Source organism: Panulirus ornatus, chromosome 37, assembly GCF_036320965.1.
Source record: "Panulirus ornatus isolate Po-2019 chromosome 37, ASM3632096v1, whole genome shotgun sequence".
Classification (NCBI taxonomy): Eukaryota; Metazoa; Arthropoda; class Malacostraca; order Decapoda; family Palinuridae; genus Panulirus; species Panulirus ornatus.
In genome coordinates, this window is record NC_092260.1 from 25,845,394 (window position 1) to 25,863,612 (window position 18,219).

At 37.8% G+C, this 18,219-nt stretch overlaps 1 protein-coding gene across 1 annotated transcript; it reads left to right on the plus strand.

Annotated features, from left to right (window-relative positions):
* Window positions 1-2,802: 2,802 nt before the first annotated feature.
* LOC139760616 (uncharacterized) lies at window positions 2,803-12,567 on the plus strand. Its single transcript, XM_071684003.1, has 4 exons — window positions 2,803-3,509; window positions 8,229-8,364; window positions 9,161-9,290; window positions 9,737-12,567. The coding sequence occupies exons 1-4, from the start codon at window positions 2,803-2,805 to the stop codon at window positions 9,820-9,822; spliced, it is 1,059 nt and encodes a 352-aa protein (XP_071540104.1). The 3' UTR covers window positions 9,823-12,567.
* Window positions 12,568-18,219: the final 5,652 nt, after the last annotated feature.

Below are 18,219 nucleotides of genomic sequence, written 5' to 3' on the forward strand. Positions count from 1 at the left end.
CCCAAAATTTGTGAATAGTGTCCCTTGTCTTTTCATTTTCTATTTCATGATTTTCTCTATATTTCAATTAAGGGCTGGTCTTGTCTGTGACTGGAACCTTCAACATGAAAATAGAAAGAAAATGAGATGGTTTTGATTAGGTCCTCAGTTGTCCATTGTCTCAGCTTTGAAAAAAAATGACATATAGGAAAAGCTAAAGTGGGTGTTGGTTTGGACGTATGAAAAGTACGACTAAGAGGGTATACTTGTTAGAATTGGAGGGAAACCAAGGAGGAGGTGGAAGGATGAAGTGAAAGATCCTTTTGAGATAAAGGGGTCAGAACTTACAGGAGAGTGTGAATTGGAGCAGTATGATATACAAGGGGTGATGTTCTGTCAGTGAACTAAACTATTCATTTGTAGGTGTGGGAAGCTCTCAACACTGCAGTTCAAATACTTAAAGCACTTACAACAACATAAGTACCATTCCTCAGAATGAAAAGTTCAAGAGTCTCCAGTATCACATTACCATCTTGAAAAAAGAGACTGGAGAAAAGTATTCACTTATAGAAGTGACATTGTCAAGAGGATGTTAGAGGAATAGTTTGTGTGCTTTATGGTCCTGATAGAGAAAGTGAACATAGCCACCCATGAACAAAGTTTATCAAAACTTAAGCTTATTAAGTCGTCCTTGCTCTTGAAAGCAAAGCTCACGAAAAGGGGTGTAGGGATGGGAGTGTGTTGACGTGTGGTGGCTAGTGACAAGCCTTTTTGTAGATGATACTGAATTGTTTGCTAAGAGCAAAGAGGAGTTGCAGAAGATTGTAAGTGTATCTTATGCATAAGCATAGGCAATTGAAAGTAAATGCAGGTAAAGATAAAGTAGTGGTGTTTGAAAGTAAACAGAGTAAAGGTATAGATTTTGCAAAGCCCTATAGAGAGAGAAGAAAGTGTACTGGACTTTGTTATAGATATGAGGGGAAAGGACAGAAAGAGGTAACAGAATTAAAGTACTATTTGGGAGTTATCTTCAGTAAGTTTGATAATAAGGGAGAGAGCAATAGAGTAGAGTTATTAGGTCTCTTAATAGAATAATGAAGAGCAGAGATGTAAATATGGAAATAAGGAGTAAGAATAACATGTTTTTACTGACCCTGACCTACTCAACCAAAACATAGACATGGGATGAGTCACCAAGGTCAAGAATCCAGGCTGTGGAAGTGAGTTATTTGAAAAAATCTTGTGGTGTGACGAGATGGAATAAAGAAAGTGATGAGGGGGTGTGAGAGATTTGTTATGGCAGGGAATGCAAAGATTTTGAAGTGGGTAAAGCATATGGTTTGGGGATGTGAAAAGAATGCATGATGGGAAGTTTACATGGAGTGTATATGGTTAAAGAAGTTGGTGAGAGAGGAAGACCACCAATGACATAGGGAAATAGTAGAAGAGTAATGAAGGGACAGAAATGGTGGAATAGAGTGTGGAATGATGAATACAACAGGGATGAGTGGAGATTCTTTTGCTGTGGCCACAACACTGATGGAAGTTCGCAAAGGAAAGTAGCATCCGAGATAGGTAGACCTGAGCTTAACAGTGAGCCAGAAACTGGTTATGAGTCAGTCTTCGTTCGAGTTGATTGAGAGCTCAAATTTGACTCAAAACAAGATGGTTTTGCTTCTCTTAGAGCTCCCAAAGTTGGTGTAGTGTGCATGCAAGTACTGGACCCAGACTACAGTGTAAGGTTTCCCATTATTCCTGGTTTTCCAGTTAAGTATTAGTCTTTACCATTATTTGGATGAATTGCAGTGCTCTCCCTTTTTGAATCTTTATTTGTTATTTGCTTTACTGAATGTGCTGCACTGATCCCAGTTCTAATGTTTGATCATGTTACCATTCATTTATCACATTTCATTTTCTCTTTTTTGCTCTTTATTTTGTAGATTTCATGTATACCCACCACTGATGTTTTGTTTTTCATATCACCAATCAGTGGACCATGTTTAGTTTTTATCCTTCACTTGAATACGGCACCAAATGTGTAATCTGGTGTGTTCACGTGATCACTAACACTTGCAGGGTTTGACATGGTGTGATTAGATGTCAGCCGTATCCGATTCTTAAAGTAATTTCTTTTGTTTCAAATGGTACCCAATAATGCAATTTACATTCTGACTATTGATTATATTATATATATATGTATATATATTTTTTTTTACATACTATTCGCCATTTCCCGCGATAGCGAGGTAGCGTTAAGAACAGAGGACTGGGCCTTTGAGGGAATACCCTCACCTGGCCCCCTTCTCTGTTCCTTCTTTTGGAAAAAAAAAAAAAAAAGATACGAAAATATGTGAAAGCTGAACTAGTTTGCTGTAGTAGCCATTCCTTAACCCGAAATTTATTGATCTACATTACGGTTGAACTTCCAAAGTCAGTATCCCCCTCTCTCAATCTTAAGGGGGGTAAATCATCGCTGGTAAGCCGTGGTGATTGACTAGGGCGGCATACGGTGTCAGATTCCAGAGAAATTTAGGGGAGGAAGCCAGACCATGCCGTCTGCTGTCTCAAATTCACGCGCCATTACCTGTCAGAATAATAGTTACAGTAATGCAAAATATTAATGTAAACCATAAACAGTAGTACGTTTTTCTTCATTGTGAACTTCTCATTTGATTATAATGTTTTTCGTATAGTATAATGGTGTAATTGGTAACCAAAATGAATATGATTTATATCAATGGAACTCAGTATCCTTGGTATGACTATTCTTCTGGCAGGCACGGCTCACGCTAGCTGAATGTTTACAGCCTAGATGAGCCTGGGATGGCAGAGAATAACAATGTACGAGAGAACGGTGCAGCCCCCAACCTCACTAAGCTTCGATTATTGTGTGACAGACTCGTCTATGAAGCCAGGTCGAAGGGCATCACAGTAGACGATCTCATAGACATATATGTGACCAAGGAATATAACGAATTAAAATGTAACAGGGACGAGTCGAAGAAAATCACCGAGTATGCCACCAGTGCGAGTGCCAAACCGTGCCATTGGCGGAGATGGGTGGCAGGTGCCATTGTAGTGTTAGTGCTGAGCCTCATATTAAATTCACAGGTGAACCTCCTCTCCAGATTAAAAAATGAGTTCATCACCTCTAAGTGCGTCATTCGAAACAATTACTTCATACTGGAGGCCACTCGGCCTCGGACGAGATGTGAGCGCGTGTGCGGCGGGGCTACCGGACCCGCTGAACTTAGTGCCAACATCTCGCGTACGGATTTTGCAAGGTGGGCGTACCTCTCCCGCCCTCTGGTGGTACGTGGAGGTGCCTCCCACTGGCCAGCCCTCCAGAGGTTCTCAGTAGCTTTCTTACGTAGCCTTTACGACAGTATTGACGGTGCTTATGAAGCCGTGATGGACGATTGTCAGTTCCTTCCCTTCCGTACAGAGTACCAAGACTTACGGGCGGCGCTTGCCATGCACCCTTCTCGCGCCGCCAGGCTCCCAGGCACACAACCCTGGTACTTTGGCTGGTAAGTTCTGTAGCGGTCCATCTGTCCCATTGTTTCATATCTGAATTCCCAAGTCTGCTAATTCTGTATGTGTCAGTCCGTCTATCTGTCTCTCTCTGTTCCTTCATATATGTTTAGGGAAGTAGCGAAGCAAGAAGCAACAGGGCGATTCCCCCCCCCCTTAAGCTATAGAGTATTCGAATCCTGGGCACAGTCGTCAACCCGCAGCAAATCCCAGCTGTCTACTATCCATGCGACTGAGTACCTGGCTTTGGCAGGTGTATATGTATACACATAAGGGTAAAGGCATTTTACATTTGTACAGGGTTAAGAGGGACAACACAAGTATAGATAAAACCCGTAATACACCTTATAATCACAAAAAAAGGGGAAGGTAATGTGGTTTTGCGGAATTTTATTATATTTAGATTTTAATGTATTGCTTTGGTCTAGGATAAGAGGAAAGGATATGGGAAGTAATGTTCTTATATTGATATATAGGATTAACGAGGTTGCTTAAGTCTGCAAGTCGATGTAGTCTCCCAGTTTGATGTCTTCCTGAATTAATTTTTTTTTGATTACTTAGAATACATTTTTTCAGATATCACGCGGTGGAACAGAAATATCTTTTTCACACTCTCTCTCTCTCTCTCTCTCTCTCTCTCTCTCTCTATATATATATATATATATATATATATATATATATATATATATATATATATATATATATATATATGTATATATATATATATATATATATATATATATATATATATATATATATATATATATATATATATATATATATATATATGGTGAAATCGCACTTCAATGGGGATTCATACAACTTTATTTGATTTGTAATTTTTATATACATACGGCACAACATGTTTCGTGAAGTCAATGCACCTCATTAGGTGCCAGTACTTAATAAAGTATGAACTACTGGAGAGCGATTTCATCTTTATACTATCATCATGGACAAGTGTGATTATATAGTAAAAAATAAAAAAAAAAAAAAAAATATATATATATATATATATATATATATATATATATATATATATATATATATATATATATATATTTATCCCTAGGGATAGGGGAGAAAGAATACTTCCCACGTATTCCCTGCGTGTCGTAGAAGGCAACTAAAAGGGGAGGGAGCGGGGGGGCTGGAAATCCTCCCCTCTCAATTTTTTTTTAATTTTCCAAAAGAAGGAACAGAGAAGGGGGCCAGGTGAGGATATTCCCTCAGTGGCCCAGTTCTCTGTTCTTAACGCTACCTCGCTAACGCGGGAAATGGCGAATAGTTTGGAAAAAAAACAATATATATATATATATATATATATATATATATATATATATATATATATATATATATATATATATATATATATAGTTGCCTTTCCCCCTCAGGTTTGCAACAGAGAAATATGGATGATTCTGGTGGTATATAAGATATTCATCGTTTATATTGATAGAAAAGTGTGTGACATATTACGCCACACAGGCGTGGTAAGCCGTAAGGTTTAGGCTGCTGTTTTCAGGGTAAAGTTATTTCTCTTCATTTCATAGGTGTGAATTGAGGGAAGTAGTCGAAGTAAAACAAAGAATAGAAATTGTATGTGAGGAGGAAGGTTGTGTAGAAGAGAAAAGTGCATAGTTGATTGTAATGATTAGAGCTAAGTTAATTACTGTTCAAAAAAGAAATCATTGATGAAGAGGGAAGGAAGTAGAAAGGAACCTCCCAAAAACACAACAGGTGATTGTTGTTACCAAGGAGAGTTAGATCCATTAATTATCATAGCGGTAGACCAATTGGGGAGAATATGTCAAAATTATCGTTAGCTGGAAAGTTAGAGTGTAGAAATTTAGATAACCAAAACATGCCAAACCGTAAAAGTTCCACACACAGTAAGGGCCACGACGTAAGATTATACTGAGTCCTTGAGTGAGGAAGATAAGATAAGAGTTAGATGAAGTGTGCCCCCAGTATATCCCGCTCTATAGGGAAGCCGTAATGGAGTCTTAAATTCATGTTATGTAAGGGGAACTTAAAGGCTGTTGAAATAGTAAAAGATTTCAGTTGATAGAAGGGAGGGATAATATTGGTTTTCCTTATTCTTGTTGGACTAGATTTAAGTTTGCAAGAGAAAGGAATAGTGTTGGTCTTGGTACAGAGGCGAAACGATGGGGCAAGTGCAAACTCATGAGGCACACTACTCAAGAGCATGGTTACCGTATGGCCTTTGCAATAAGGTAACGTGAGAATGGTAATACGGTGAGTAAGGATTAGATCTTGAGATGGTGTCAAAAATCATCCATATTAGAAAGAAAGGAAATGGAAGAGCCGACGTGTGTGATTGTATTAGTAAGTACAGACAGCAATATTGTCCTCAGGACAAAAGAGAGTCACAAAAGTCACTGGACATCAGAAGGCTTCTGTGTCAGGATATTATAGTGACATTTAGCTTCGATAACAGTACAGGATATGGCACCGCTGTTATAGTGATTATTTCATTTGGAAGGACATGACGTCACTAACGTTTTATGACCAAGTCGGAGGAAATATCATTGACATTATAGAGATTACATTTATTTTATTATATCGGAGGACATTACCTCAGTGAGCAACTGAATAGTGACGGTTTAGGACACTGCGTCACAACGTCAACCATTAAAATGTGGGGAAATGGCACAAGATGTCAATTATGAAATCATCCGTCGACTTTTAGATATAGTTGTGGGAACGTCAAAAGAAATAGCGTCTTTAGACGCAATAATGTGTATATAATGAAGCTGTAACACTGGCTATGTGGTGATATTACAGGATATAACGCTATCAGTCATCACGGCAGTGAATGCATTGACGTCACAACGGGAAGTGTGTGTGTCCGGGTGGCGGACCCGCCCTGGGATCACCCCCTCCCCGATTCCGCTGTATCCCTCTCCCTGGGGTGGCATAACTTCCTAGGATAATCATCCACACCTCCCCCCCCCCCCCTCCCGAGTCCCGCCTGCACCTCCTACGAAATCTTAGTAGTGAATGACTCAAGTGTGTTTATGATAAACTCAAGAGAGATAGAAAGAATGAGGATGTGCTTTTTAAAGACATTAGAAGTAGTGTTGCGATATTAGATAATAGAAGACAAGTCTTATTCCTCTGGTTGCTTTCACTCGTTGGAAATGGCTGATGCTGTGGCTGAAGATGGACGCAGGAGGAATGAGGTAGATTTTCATGTACTTAAACATAAGGCAAAGAATGTTGCCAAAAGAAAACTTCGAAAGAAAGTTACTGGAATGAGAGCATGTGAATGAAAACTGAAAGTTTAAAGTGGTATGAAGAAATAGTTCTTAGTATTAGTACTAGTTTAAGGCATGGATGGAGAAGTTAAACTGGAGATGCGTAAACGGATTATTATTTATTAATGTCTACATGTGTGAAGTCAGTTACAGTTGGTAAGATTGGGTATGCAGACACCTCAGCGTATTGTGGTTGGGAGCCCTGTCTTTCTTGAGAATAAACTTTTAGGAATTAAACTTCCTCCCGTTGGGTGGTGGAACCGCCAAGTTACCACTCGCCTCTGGTTAACGGAATATATCCTTGTGTATGGTGGATAAGGAAAAGTTAGAAGGGGAAGGTATAGTCGAGAAATGATAATTGTGCAGAGCACAGATTTATGATGTAGATCAGCCCTTTTCAACCTCTATTATATCGCGGCAGTTATTTTTCCGCTCGATTCTTGCCACTTCCCAAACCAACCCCTCCACCAGCATCTTGACCTCACAGGCCCCAGTGTCCATATCTTGCCACCCTTACCCATTTTAATTAAAGCCAAGCAACACAGGAGTCATTCCCCACCTACTGCTTACCCTTCCCCCCCTCCATCAGAAGTCACGGGCCCCAGCCCTCGCCTCCTGTGATATTCCCACAACCTCCGTCAGCAGCATGACGACAGATATTACGGGATAACTTGGTTGCCGGAAGTGATCGCAACTAACAGGAAGCCATTGAAGGGCGACAAAAATGCTTCCTGCCTTTACACCATCCGTTTGACAGGCTCAAGAATATATCCATCATACCACTTCGGTGATTTTGGGGGGACTTCAATATTTCGGATTTGGAGTTCAGCCTTAGAATTGTGAGAGCCCCTTAAAATTGGTCCTGGGGTTATACATAAAAGTAACTCATAACTTTAAGAGAATTCAAGCAATTGCCTTGAACCTTTAAACAGCTGTTTTCCAGTATTTGAAGAATTTAAAGGCACGACTTAAATTTAGATTTTATGCCACTTAGAATATAGTTTAAAATAGACGACCAGACTCAGCGATTGTTCACTCCTTCCTACCCTTCATCTTTGTTTCCTCTCATGCTTTACTCTCCTAATGCTTTCTCTCCTCATTGTTTTCTTTAATTTCTCTTTTTATTGCTCCATCCAGGACTTCCTCCCCTCATATCCTTCTTCATCCTCTCATTCTCCTTATCACCTTTCCTTTCAGTCATCCTATCTTTCATAAGTAAATCATTATTTGTCTAACTTATCTTTCCTCAGTTTTTCCAGTTGTATTTAGTAGCTCATAATAAATGGAAATTTTTATGGAGAAAGGGAAGTGATGCTTGAATACAATAACATTTTAGGAATCTCCTACATGAGGAGGTTTTTGGAACCCCACTTCTATAAATAGTAGCAATATTGACATGTTTTTCATTTGCATTAACCCACATCTTCCCCACAGGAGTAACTGTTCACCAGGTGTGAGCGTCATCCTGCGGCAGCTAGCACCACGACCTGCTTTCCTGCCTAATGAGTCTGAATCCTCTGCCCTTGATTGGATCTTCATGGGTGGTCAGGGACCTGGTGCTGCCTGGCATGTGCGTTGTTTTTCTGCTTTAGCATCATATCTTTCATTCTGATAATAATACCTAATGTTTAACACCTTTAGCATTCTTACCATTTATATCTGCTTTCCTTAGTTGTTGATACAAGTCAGTCATAGTCATTGTTTCTTGTCAAGCTTCGGTTCCACAACATACTGTAAAGTGCACTTTTAATAAAACATCTGTACAAGTACACTGTCTGGGAATATCGTTATATTATTGAAATCCAACAGCCTGTTTATGGGTACACCAAGCAGTAATCTGTACCTGCATGTACATTATCCCATATACTTGGAAGTGTATGTTGGGACCACATTTTTATCTGAGTTAAAGTCTTTTATTCGGGTGATCTTACTGTGTTTCTGCATTGTTTTGCTGCATATAAATATGCTTGATTTAATCTCTCATCAAAATGTCCTGAAAGGAAAAGTTACCTACAACCACTTTTCACTTCCTCTGGTAATCGTATGCAATATGTAACAATTTTTCCTTCATAATTTTGAAGCTTATCCCTTTTATTTCTCAGCATGTTGCTTAAGATTTTCCCTAAATATGAATTTATTTGTGCATCTAATGTTATTGCATCCAAATTTTTAAATATCTATCTGCTGATATACAGCAGTAAGGAATAATTCAACTATTGGTAACATGTAGCACTAAGGAAAACTGGTAACCATTTTCTCATAATGAATTAGTGCTCTTACAAACAGTTTTAGAGTTTTGATAGTAAACATGTGATAAATCTTTGCAATTAATCAGTTTGACCATGTTCATTTAATTGTTTTCACAGCTGGATTATGTACAGAGACCTTCTTGGCAAGCTCAAATCAGTGGCACCAAAACTTGGCATTTTAGACCAGTTCCAGAGTGTCAACAAGTTTGTCAACCATTCAGTGCTACCATCAACAAGGGAGATATTAGTAAGTATGATGTTAAATAATTACTTCTGTGTAAAATGGGAAGGGAGTTCTACATTTGTAGAACCCCATTTCTTGGACTTTCTTTACTATCAAGTAGGTTTTTAAATATTTGCATACAGTATTGAAAGCATGTATGGTTTCATACCATAATTTATTACAACCATCCAGCCCTTACATTAAAACTGTACTTCCAGTCCTTTATAATAGTTTCTTGCATATCTTGCCGTTCAGTGCCAATGAATTCAAATTAAAAGATTTTGGAACTAAAGTAATAAAAATGCAAGTTATAGCAGAAACTTCTGATGTGCATCCCAGGGACTGTATCACCAAACCTTTTGATTATATCTTTTTAAAATATTTTTTAACTGATAATTTAGATTATTCTGCAAAATTTTCATGTATACAAAATGCTTCATGTCTGATATGAATTTCATGTTTTCTTTCAGTTTTTGTTGACACCAACCAATGGTATCACACAACATATATCCATGAAGGTGAACTTTCTATTACCATCGGGTCTGAATACGACTAGTCAGTAACAAACTTAGCATCAGAGTAAAAGTGATTTGTTTGTTTGTAATTCTGTGTGAGTAAATGATTTCCAGTATTGGCTTCAGCTGAACCAAAGCTAATACTAGCATAAGTATCAAGTATGGTTGAGCAAGATTAATGAAGCATATGATCTTGCATATATAGTAATAATTCAGGTAACCTCTACCCAGAAGGCTAGGGCAGTACACACTTTTTCTACTTTGGTATTTGTCTGTGTACAACAGCTGCAAGTTAAGAAAAAGTAGTTATGATCAAGATGTATACGTTACTAGTACTGACATGGTAATTGAAAATCCACCTAGCCCTATACAGTATATCTTTCAAAGATATATAATGTTATTAACCATACAATCCCAGAACCACATTATGGGGCTTCTGCAGCTTCAAGACTTTCCTCTTATCAGGAGCAGGGAAATAATGGATAACAGCATCGCTTGTTCACCAATTCCCACATCCATAAGTTAGTGCCAAGAATAGACAAAGACAGCACTTACTCATATCCATTCTCTAGTTGTTAAGAGCACTGCACAGAAACTTCAGCCCCCTTTCCATAACCAGACCCTAAAGACCCTTTCTGGACTGAACCAGGGTATATGAAGTAGCCAAAGGAAAGCATGGAAACATCTGTGGGTCCTGGTTGTGGACAGGAGGCTGTGGTATCAGTGCATTGCATATGAGAAGTAGAGAATGGACATAAGTGAACGTGGCCTTTCTTTATCTGTTCCTGGCGATACCTTGCTAACATGGGAAATGGCAAACAAGTATGAAAAATATCTGTATCTGTATATATATATATATATATATATATATATATATATATATATATATATATATATATATATATATATATATATATATCTATCCCTGGGGATAGGGGAGAAAGAATACTTCCCACGTATTCCCTGCGTGTCGTAGAAGGCGACTAAAAGGGAAGGGAGCGGGGGGCTGGAAATCCTCCCCTCTCGTTTTTTTTTTTTTTTTTTTCCAAAAGAAGGAACAGAGAAGAGGTCCAGGTGAGGATATTCCCTCAAAGGCCCAGTCCTCTGTTCTTAACGCTACCTCGCTATCGCGGGAAATAGCGAATAGTATGAAAAAAAAAAAAAATATATATATATATACCAGTGGAAGTGGTATTGGAGAGAAGAGGCAGTGTCTCAATTGCCCACAATCAGCACGATTTGTATGTTCCGGTCGCAAGAAAGCCTGGTACTGTTCAGAAAAATGCCAGCGTGATCACTGGACAGTCCATAACTCAGCTTGTGTTCCTTGAGTCTGTGTTGCCTGTCTTGAATGAAGACTCTGAAAGGGCATATGTAAGATATTACCCTAAACTTCACGAGTGTGTGCAGCCAATCCTCTCCTGTTATGTGACTTGATCATTGGTTACATGGAAACTCTATAAACTGAGACAGTTTATGAACATGGTTTTGAAATAACCACATCTTTCCCTGTATTACATTGCCAGTTGAGCTGTTGTATGTGTAAAGGAAACTTGCTAATGCATGTTCATAAATGAGCTACCATTAAAGTTCATTTACATTTATTAAACTGAAAGAATAACCCACCCCTCCATTATAAGAAAAACTATGAAGTTCTTGAAACACATGCACTCATAAATCTGTGAAACTATAGATATCACATAAGAACCTAATTGTAAACAAAAGTGAATAGTTACTGCAATATTAGAAAGAAGTTCTTTTGAAATTGTGTTTATGATCTTTATTTACTGTATATATATATATATATCAGTGAGTCAGTTGTTGTTCGCTGATGATACAGTGCTGGTGGCGGATTCATGTGAGAAACTGCAGAAGCTGGTGACGGAGTTTGGTAAAGTGTGTGGAAGAAGAAAGTTAAGAGTAAATGTGAATAAGAGCAAGGTTATTAGGTACAGTAGGGTTGAGGGTCAAGTCAATTGGGAGGTGAGTTTGAATGGTGAAAAACTGGAGGAAGTGAAGTGTTTTAGATATCTGGGAGTGGATCTGTCAGCGGATGGAACCATGGAAGCGGAAGTGGATCATAGGGTGGGGGAGGGGGCGAAAATTTTGGGAGCCTTGAAAAATGTGTGGAAGTCGAGAACATTATCCCGGAAAGCAAAAATGGGTATGTTTGAAGGAATAGTAGTTCCAACAATGTTGTATGGTTGCGAGGCGTGGGCTATGGATAGAGTTGTGCGCAGGAGGATGGATGTGCTGGAAATGAGATGTTTGAGGACAATGTGTGGTGTGAGGTGGTTTGATCGAGTAAGTAACGTAAGAGTAAGAGAGATGTGTGGAAATAAAAAGAGCGTGGTTGAGAGAGCAGAAGAGGGTGTTTTGAAATGGTTTGGGCACATGGAGAAAATGAGTGAGGAAAGATTGACCAAGAGGATATATGTGTCGGAGGTGGAGGGAACGAGGAGAAGAGGGAGACCAAATTGGAGGTGGAAAGATGGAGTGAAAAGGATTTTATGTGATCGGGGCCTGAACATGCAGGAGGGTGAAAGGAGGGCAAGGAATAGAGTGAATTGGAGCGATGTGGTATACAGGGGTTGACGTGCTGTCAGTGGATTGAATCAGGGCATGTGAAGCGTCCGGGGTAAACCATGGAAAGCTGTGTAGGTATGTATATTTGCGTGTGTGGACGTGTGTATGGGGGGGGTTGGGCCATTTCTTTCGTCTGTTTCCTTGCGCTACCTCGCAAACGCGGGAGACAGCGACAAAGTATAAAAAAAAAAAAAAAAAAAAAAAATATATATATATATATATATATATATATATATATATATATATATATATATATATATATATATATATATATATATATCCCTGGGGATAGGGGAGAAAGAATACTTCCCACGTATTCCCTGCGTGTCGTAGAAGGCAACTAAAAGGGAAGGGAGCGGGGGGCTGGAAATCCTCCCTTCTCTTTTTTTTTTTTTTTTTTTTTTTTTTTTTTTTTTTTCAAAAGAAGGAACAGAGAAGGGGGCCAGGTGAGGGTATTCCCTCAAAGGCCCAGTCCTCTGTTCTTAACGCTACCTCGCTATCGCGGTAAATGGCGAATAGTATGGAAAAAAAAAAATATATATATATATATATATATATATATATTTTTTTTTTCCCAAAAAAAGGAACAGAGAAGGGGGCCAGGTGAGGATATTCCCTCAAAGGCCCAGTCCTCTGTTCTTAACGCTACCTCACTATCGCGGGAAATAGCGAATAGTATGAAAAAAAATAAAAAATAAAAATGAAAATATATAAATATGGGAGTGGGAGGTGGCTGGAAATCCTTCCCTCTTTTTTATTTTTCCAAAAGAAGTAACAGAGAAGGGGGCCAAGTGAGGATTTTCCCTCTAAGGCTCAGTCTTCTGTTCTTGACGCTACCTCGCTTATGTGGGAAATGGTGAATATGTACGTATGAAAATATATATATATATATATTTTTTTTTTTTTTTTTTCCAAAAGAAGGAACAGAGAAGAGGTCCAGGTGAGGATATTCCCTCAAAGGCCCAGTCCTCTGTTCTTAACGCTACCTCGCTATCGCGGGAAATAGCGAATAGTATGAAAAAAAAAAAAAAAAAAAAAAATATATATATATATATATATATATATATATATATATATATATATATATATATATATATATATATATATATATAAAACAGCTGTTATCAGAATTTGCCTGCAAGTGGTTACACTGCAAGCAAAACATCACCTTTAGCGAGGCTGTGTGGATGGAAAGGACAGCAGTCTAAGTGAGGACCTTCTCGATTGGAAGAAGCCCATCATTTCCTTGCTTTTGTATGGAACATAGCCTTGGAACTGCAGGAGCCTTATAAAAGGGGTCCTGGGCTGTAATATGATAATGTATAAAGGGAAGAGTTGATACTAAAACTTGCAACAGTCATGAAAGTATATAGGAATGTTCATATCATCCTCAATATCCTACAGGAATTTTTCCCACTGGTTTTCCTTGAGACTTCTAGCTTCCCTCTCCAGGTGAAAAGCTAAGCATTTACAAAATGTGTGGATCAGCTGTGAACCTTTGGGCGATTGTCAGAGGAGATGGGGTCTTGTGTTCAAAGTATTTTTGGGTAGGGTTATTGATTCTCTACTTATATCTTCTGGTAAGATTAGTTGTTATCCAGTGAACAGACAAGAACAGCATGTGTTAGAGAGAGCAGCAAAGAAAGTATTTTGATAGCCAGAACCCCCACAATCAAAAGATGAAAGTTGTGATTTTATTGAAAAGCCCAGTACAAGATGTGCAGAAGTAGCTTTTATTGTGGAATCAGATTGCTGTCAACCTATATTTTACTTGATAAATGGATTATAGCACATAGCTGTTTAAGAGTTTCTTTCAGTTTTCTGCAAAATTTGTAAATTCACAATGATCACATACTTTCATCCAAAATTGTTATGCCTAATTCTGCCATTTTACTGTTCATGAGTATACAAACCAATTACCTTATTTCAGAATATTTACTCCTTCCAAACAAAATATTTTTGGTATTAATGTTTTGTCTGTAACTAGTAAGCTGTTGTCAGTGTTAGTTAAATTGTAGATTTTAAAATGGTTTGTTTAAACATTTTTGACTTTCAGTACACGGACAAACAGCACTCAGTTTATTCATGTCACTGATGTGTAAGCTCTATAGGCATGAATGTATGAAAGAATATTGTTATTTGCAATTAGTAGATGTTACTGACTGCAACAGAAAGCTACCATAGTCATTATATGAAAAGTAGAAGTGACTTAAACTGTACACTGAAGGTGAATTATCATGACAGAAATGTCAAAGAGTACAAAATGAAGTTTGAATTATTTATGTGAAGTCTTCCTTAAATATTTTGAAAGTAACAATATTATGTTTACCTTGATATTCACATTCTTGCAGTGTTCAGTAAATTCAAGTGTAATCTACACTTACTGCTGATATACATATTTAATGCCAAAGAAAAACTGTAGACTAACAGGTCATGTTGCAGGTAAGTTAGTGCACAAAAACATATATTTGATGAGTAGCATAATGTATAATTTTATGATAATATATTTGAAAACTAAAATCTAGTCATTCAGGTTAGTTACAAATCATTTCAGTGAAATATTGAAGATTTGATCCTGACTGGGGAACCAAAATACAGGGTTATCACATTCCCAGTGTCAATAGAGTATGATATCAAGCCAGGCAAAGTCAACTTGGAGAGTATCATAATAAATATCTTTGCCATGTACCCAGAAAGAACGAAACATTTTATTCTAGGTATAAACACTAATACATATTACAGGGAGCTGTGGTTTCAGTGCATTACACATGACAGCTAGAGACTGAGTGTGAACAAATGTGGCCTTTTTTGTCTTTTCCTAGTGCTTCCTCACTAGCGGGGTGGTGACAGGAATGGATGAAGGCAGCAAGTATGAATATGTATATGTGTATATATGTACATCTGTTTAAGTATATGTATGTATACATTGAAATGAATAGGTATGTACATGTGTGTGTGTGGGTGTTTATGTATATACATGTGTATGTGGGTGGGTTGGGCCATTCTTTTGTCTGTTTCCTTGCGCTAACGCGGGAGAGCGATTAAGTGTAAAAAATATGAATAAATATACTTATTACAGTATGGCATTTCTCACGAAGGAGCTAACAGAAGTATTACAAACCCAGTGTTAGATCCTCCCTCCCTTTTTCTTTTTCTTTTTCTTTTCTTTCTTGCTCTTTATATATCTGTAGGTTTAGCTTTGCACATTATAATTCTTTGAATAGTGATCAAGGAACTTGTAATGAGACATGGACATGGACTTAAAATTAAGGATTTACACAGATTCATACAGGACAGAAGTATGTAGGCTTAGCTGCTTATGTGCTACAGAAGCTTATTTGAAACACTGTTGTAAGGAAAGAGTACAGATACTGTCTTTCTTGACTTTGCTAAAGCATTTGACAAGGTAAACTACAGGACCTTGTCAGAAAAAAGATATAGGAAAGCAGAAGATGCAAGGTAAATTAGAAAGGTGTCTTTCAGGAGTTCCTTGTGGATAAGTATTAGCCTCAATACTCCTATAATGATAACATATGAAATAGACACGCTTATAAAAGAAAAGGAAAGGGTACCTATACAGTATGCAAGTTTCTATTTCACAATATGATAATGGTATCTAACAGACATGTAAAAGAAAATGAATGTACCTGCCCCTTATGGTAGTTTCTCTTTTGCAAGTAGTCACTGATTTGCTATTTGATTATCTTTCCTAATCTTTTGAAGACCACACTTGCTAGGGAGACTGGTTGGTAGTGAGTGCAATTTCCTGATAACCCTTTTTGAAAAATAGGGGCAACCTCTGCAGAACAACAGTTCACAGATGTTTTGTTATAGCAATATCCAAAAATTACTGTAGAAATTTGTAGAATGACAGTTTTTGCAGTACCAACAGATTTGTTCTGTGGTGTGGTGGTGCATCTTTTGTATATATGTATTTGGAGAAATTCGTTGTTAGATAATTGTTTATGTCTGTGGCCATTGGTATAGTAAGGGATGGGGGTTTGCAGTTCAAACCATGTAGCACATCTCACACCAGTTTAGTATGGAGAATAGTGGTAAAGTGTAAAGTGTTTGAGACAGAATCCAGGTTATGAGGGGAATAGGGGATTTTAAAGCTTTTTCTGTTAAAGTACAATAAAACATGTGGCTTGTGGACCATCAGTATCATTTCCCACTTTTTTTTTCCTGGTATCATCTTGTAGACATCATTTTATCCGTTTGTTTGTCCATAACTATATGAGAGGCATGATCCATGTATGTTGATCAGTTCAGGGGTTTCAAGCATTTGCTTAGCACAAGAGATGAGTTCAGTGAATATATTTGTGCTTCATAAAGCATTTTTATTATAACATCACCACGTTACATGAGCATCATTTCCTCATATATATGAGTTCTCTGAATGTTTGACTTGTTTTATCCCAGTATTTACCTCTGAATTCTTGATAAATGGGTCACAGTATATTTGACACTGAAAATTATGAAGCCCTCTCAATCTTTTTTTTCATTAGTTACCTATATGTCAATTATATGATTCTTACTGAACACAGCCACCGTATTTTTATGTATATCAGTGCTCTGTATTTCTTTGCCCGCCATTCTGCTTTCTTCCTTTACTGTGAGTTTACATCAGGACAATTCCAACTTCCAACAGTGAGATCTGTAAAAGTTTTTCACTCTCTATATACACATATTTACCTCCAGTAACCTTCATGAATAAAAACTGAACTGCTTTACAATAGAAGTTCATTAACATTTGGTGTACTGTATAGTATACTTTATGTGTGTTGCTGGGTCTGCATTGTTGGAGATTACAAGAGATTATGTATTACTCCACATATGCCTAACATGCAGCAGTAAACATGGTACACAAGTGTGACTGACTTAAAACTGGTCTATACTTTGACATTTTCTAATTTTCATTATATTTGCTTTATATCAGTGATTATGTGCAGTTTGACATTTCTACTTGTTATTTATCAGATGATTGATATAAACCAGTTGTGTATACTGAATATTTATTTTTGTCTGTTAAGTATGTTGCAGCTTATGAAGCTCTAAATTCAGCTCTTCCAAAGTGACTGAAAGTTGTTGCAAAGTGTGCCTTGCTGTTATTATATATTTTTATAACTGGAATAAAAGTGTTGAGCATTAGCATGTATCTCTGCCCTTTGAGCCTAGAGTTGCAGGTTAATTCTAAAAATTTGGTCCTCTGATATCATATTGAGACTTGCTGAGGCCAACCCTTTGATGGGAGTTCCCAGTAGGAACAGTCATCAGAGATATAGATGTATAGGTAGATAGACATCTTTTAAACAAAAGATGTCTATCTATCTATATTTCTGATGCCAATTCCCTCCAGGAACTCCTATCAATGGAGTGGCCACAGCAAAAGAATCTCCACTTATCCCTGTCCTTACATGCCTCCCTCACATACACCTTTCCATGCATTCCCCATGTCACAGGTGGCCTTCTTTTCAAACCAACTCCTTTAATCACACTCTCCTTTTAAACTCCCTGTCGAGCTTTCTTTACATATGCCCAAACCACAGCAAAGTATCAGGTTTCACCCACTCAACCACTCAACAATTCATTCCCTTTGCATTGCCTGCCTTACCAAATCTCTCATACGCCCCCCTCATTTCTTTCATTCTATTCAGTTAAACCACAAGTTCCTCTCAAAGAGCTCATTTCCATAGCCTGAATTCTTGACCTCTGTGACTCATTCCATGTCCGTGTTTAGGTTTCATAAATCTGGGTTAGGAGGACTATGCTGGCCCTTAATCCTTTCTTTATACTAACACTTCTACCCTTCATTATTCTATTAAGGGACCCAATGACTCTTCTATCCTGTA

What these genes read in the sequence shown, in the direction of transcription:
- LOC139760616 (XM_071684003.1), top strand. Translation starts at nt 2,803, where the DNA reads ATGGCAGAGAATAACAATGTACGAGAGAACGGTGCAGCCCCCAACCTC. An exon ending in GACCTGGTGCTGCCTGGCAT is followed by an intron (nt 8,365 to 9,160) that starts GTGCGTTGTTTT and finishes TTGTTTTCACAG; the next exon opens with CTGGATTATGTACAGAGACC. An exon ending in CATCAACAAGGGAGATATTA is followed by an intron (nt 9,291 to 9,736) that starts GTAAGTATGATG and finishes GTTTTCTTTCAG; the next exon opens with TTTTTGTTGACACCAACCAA.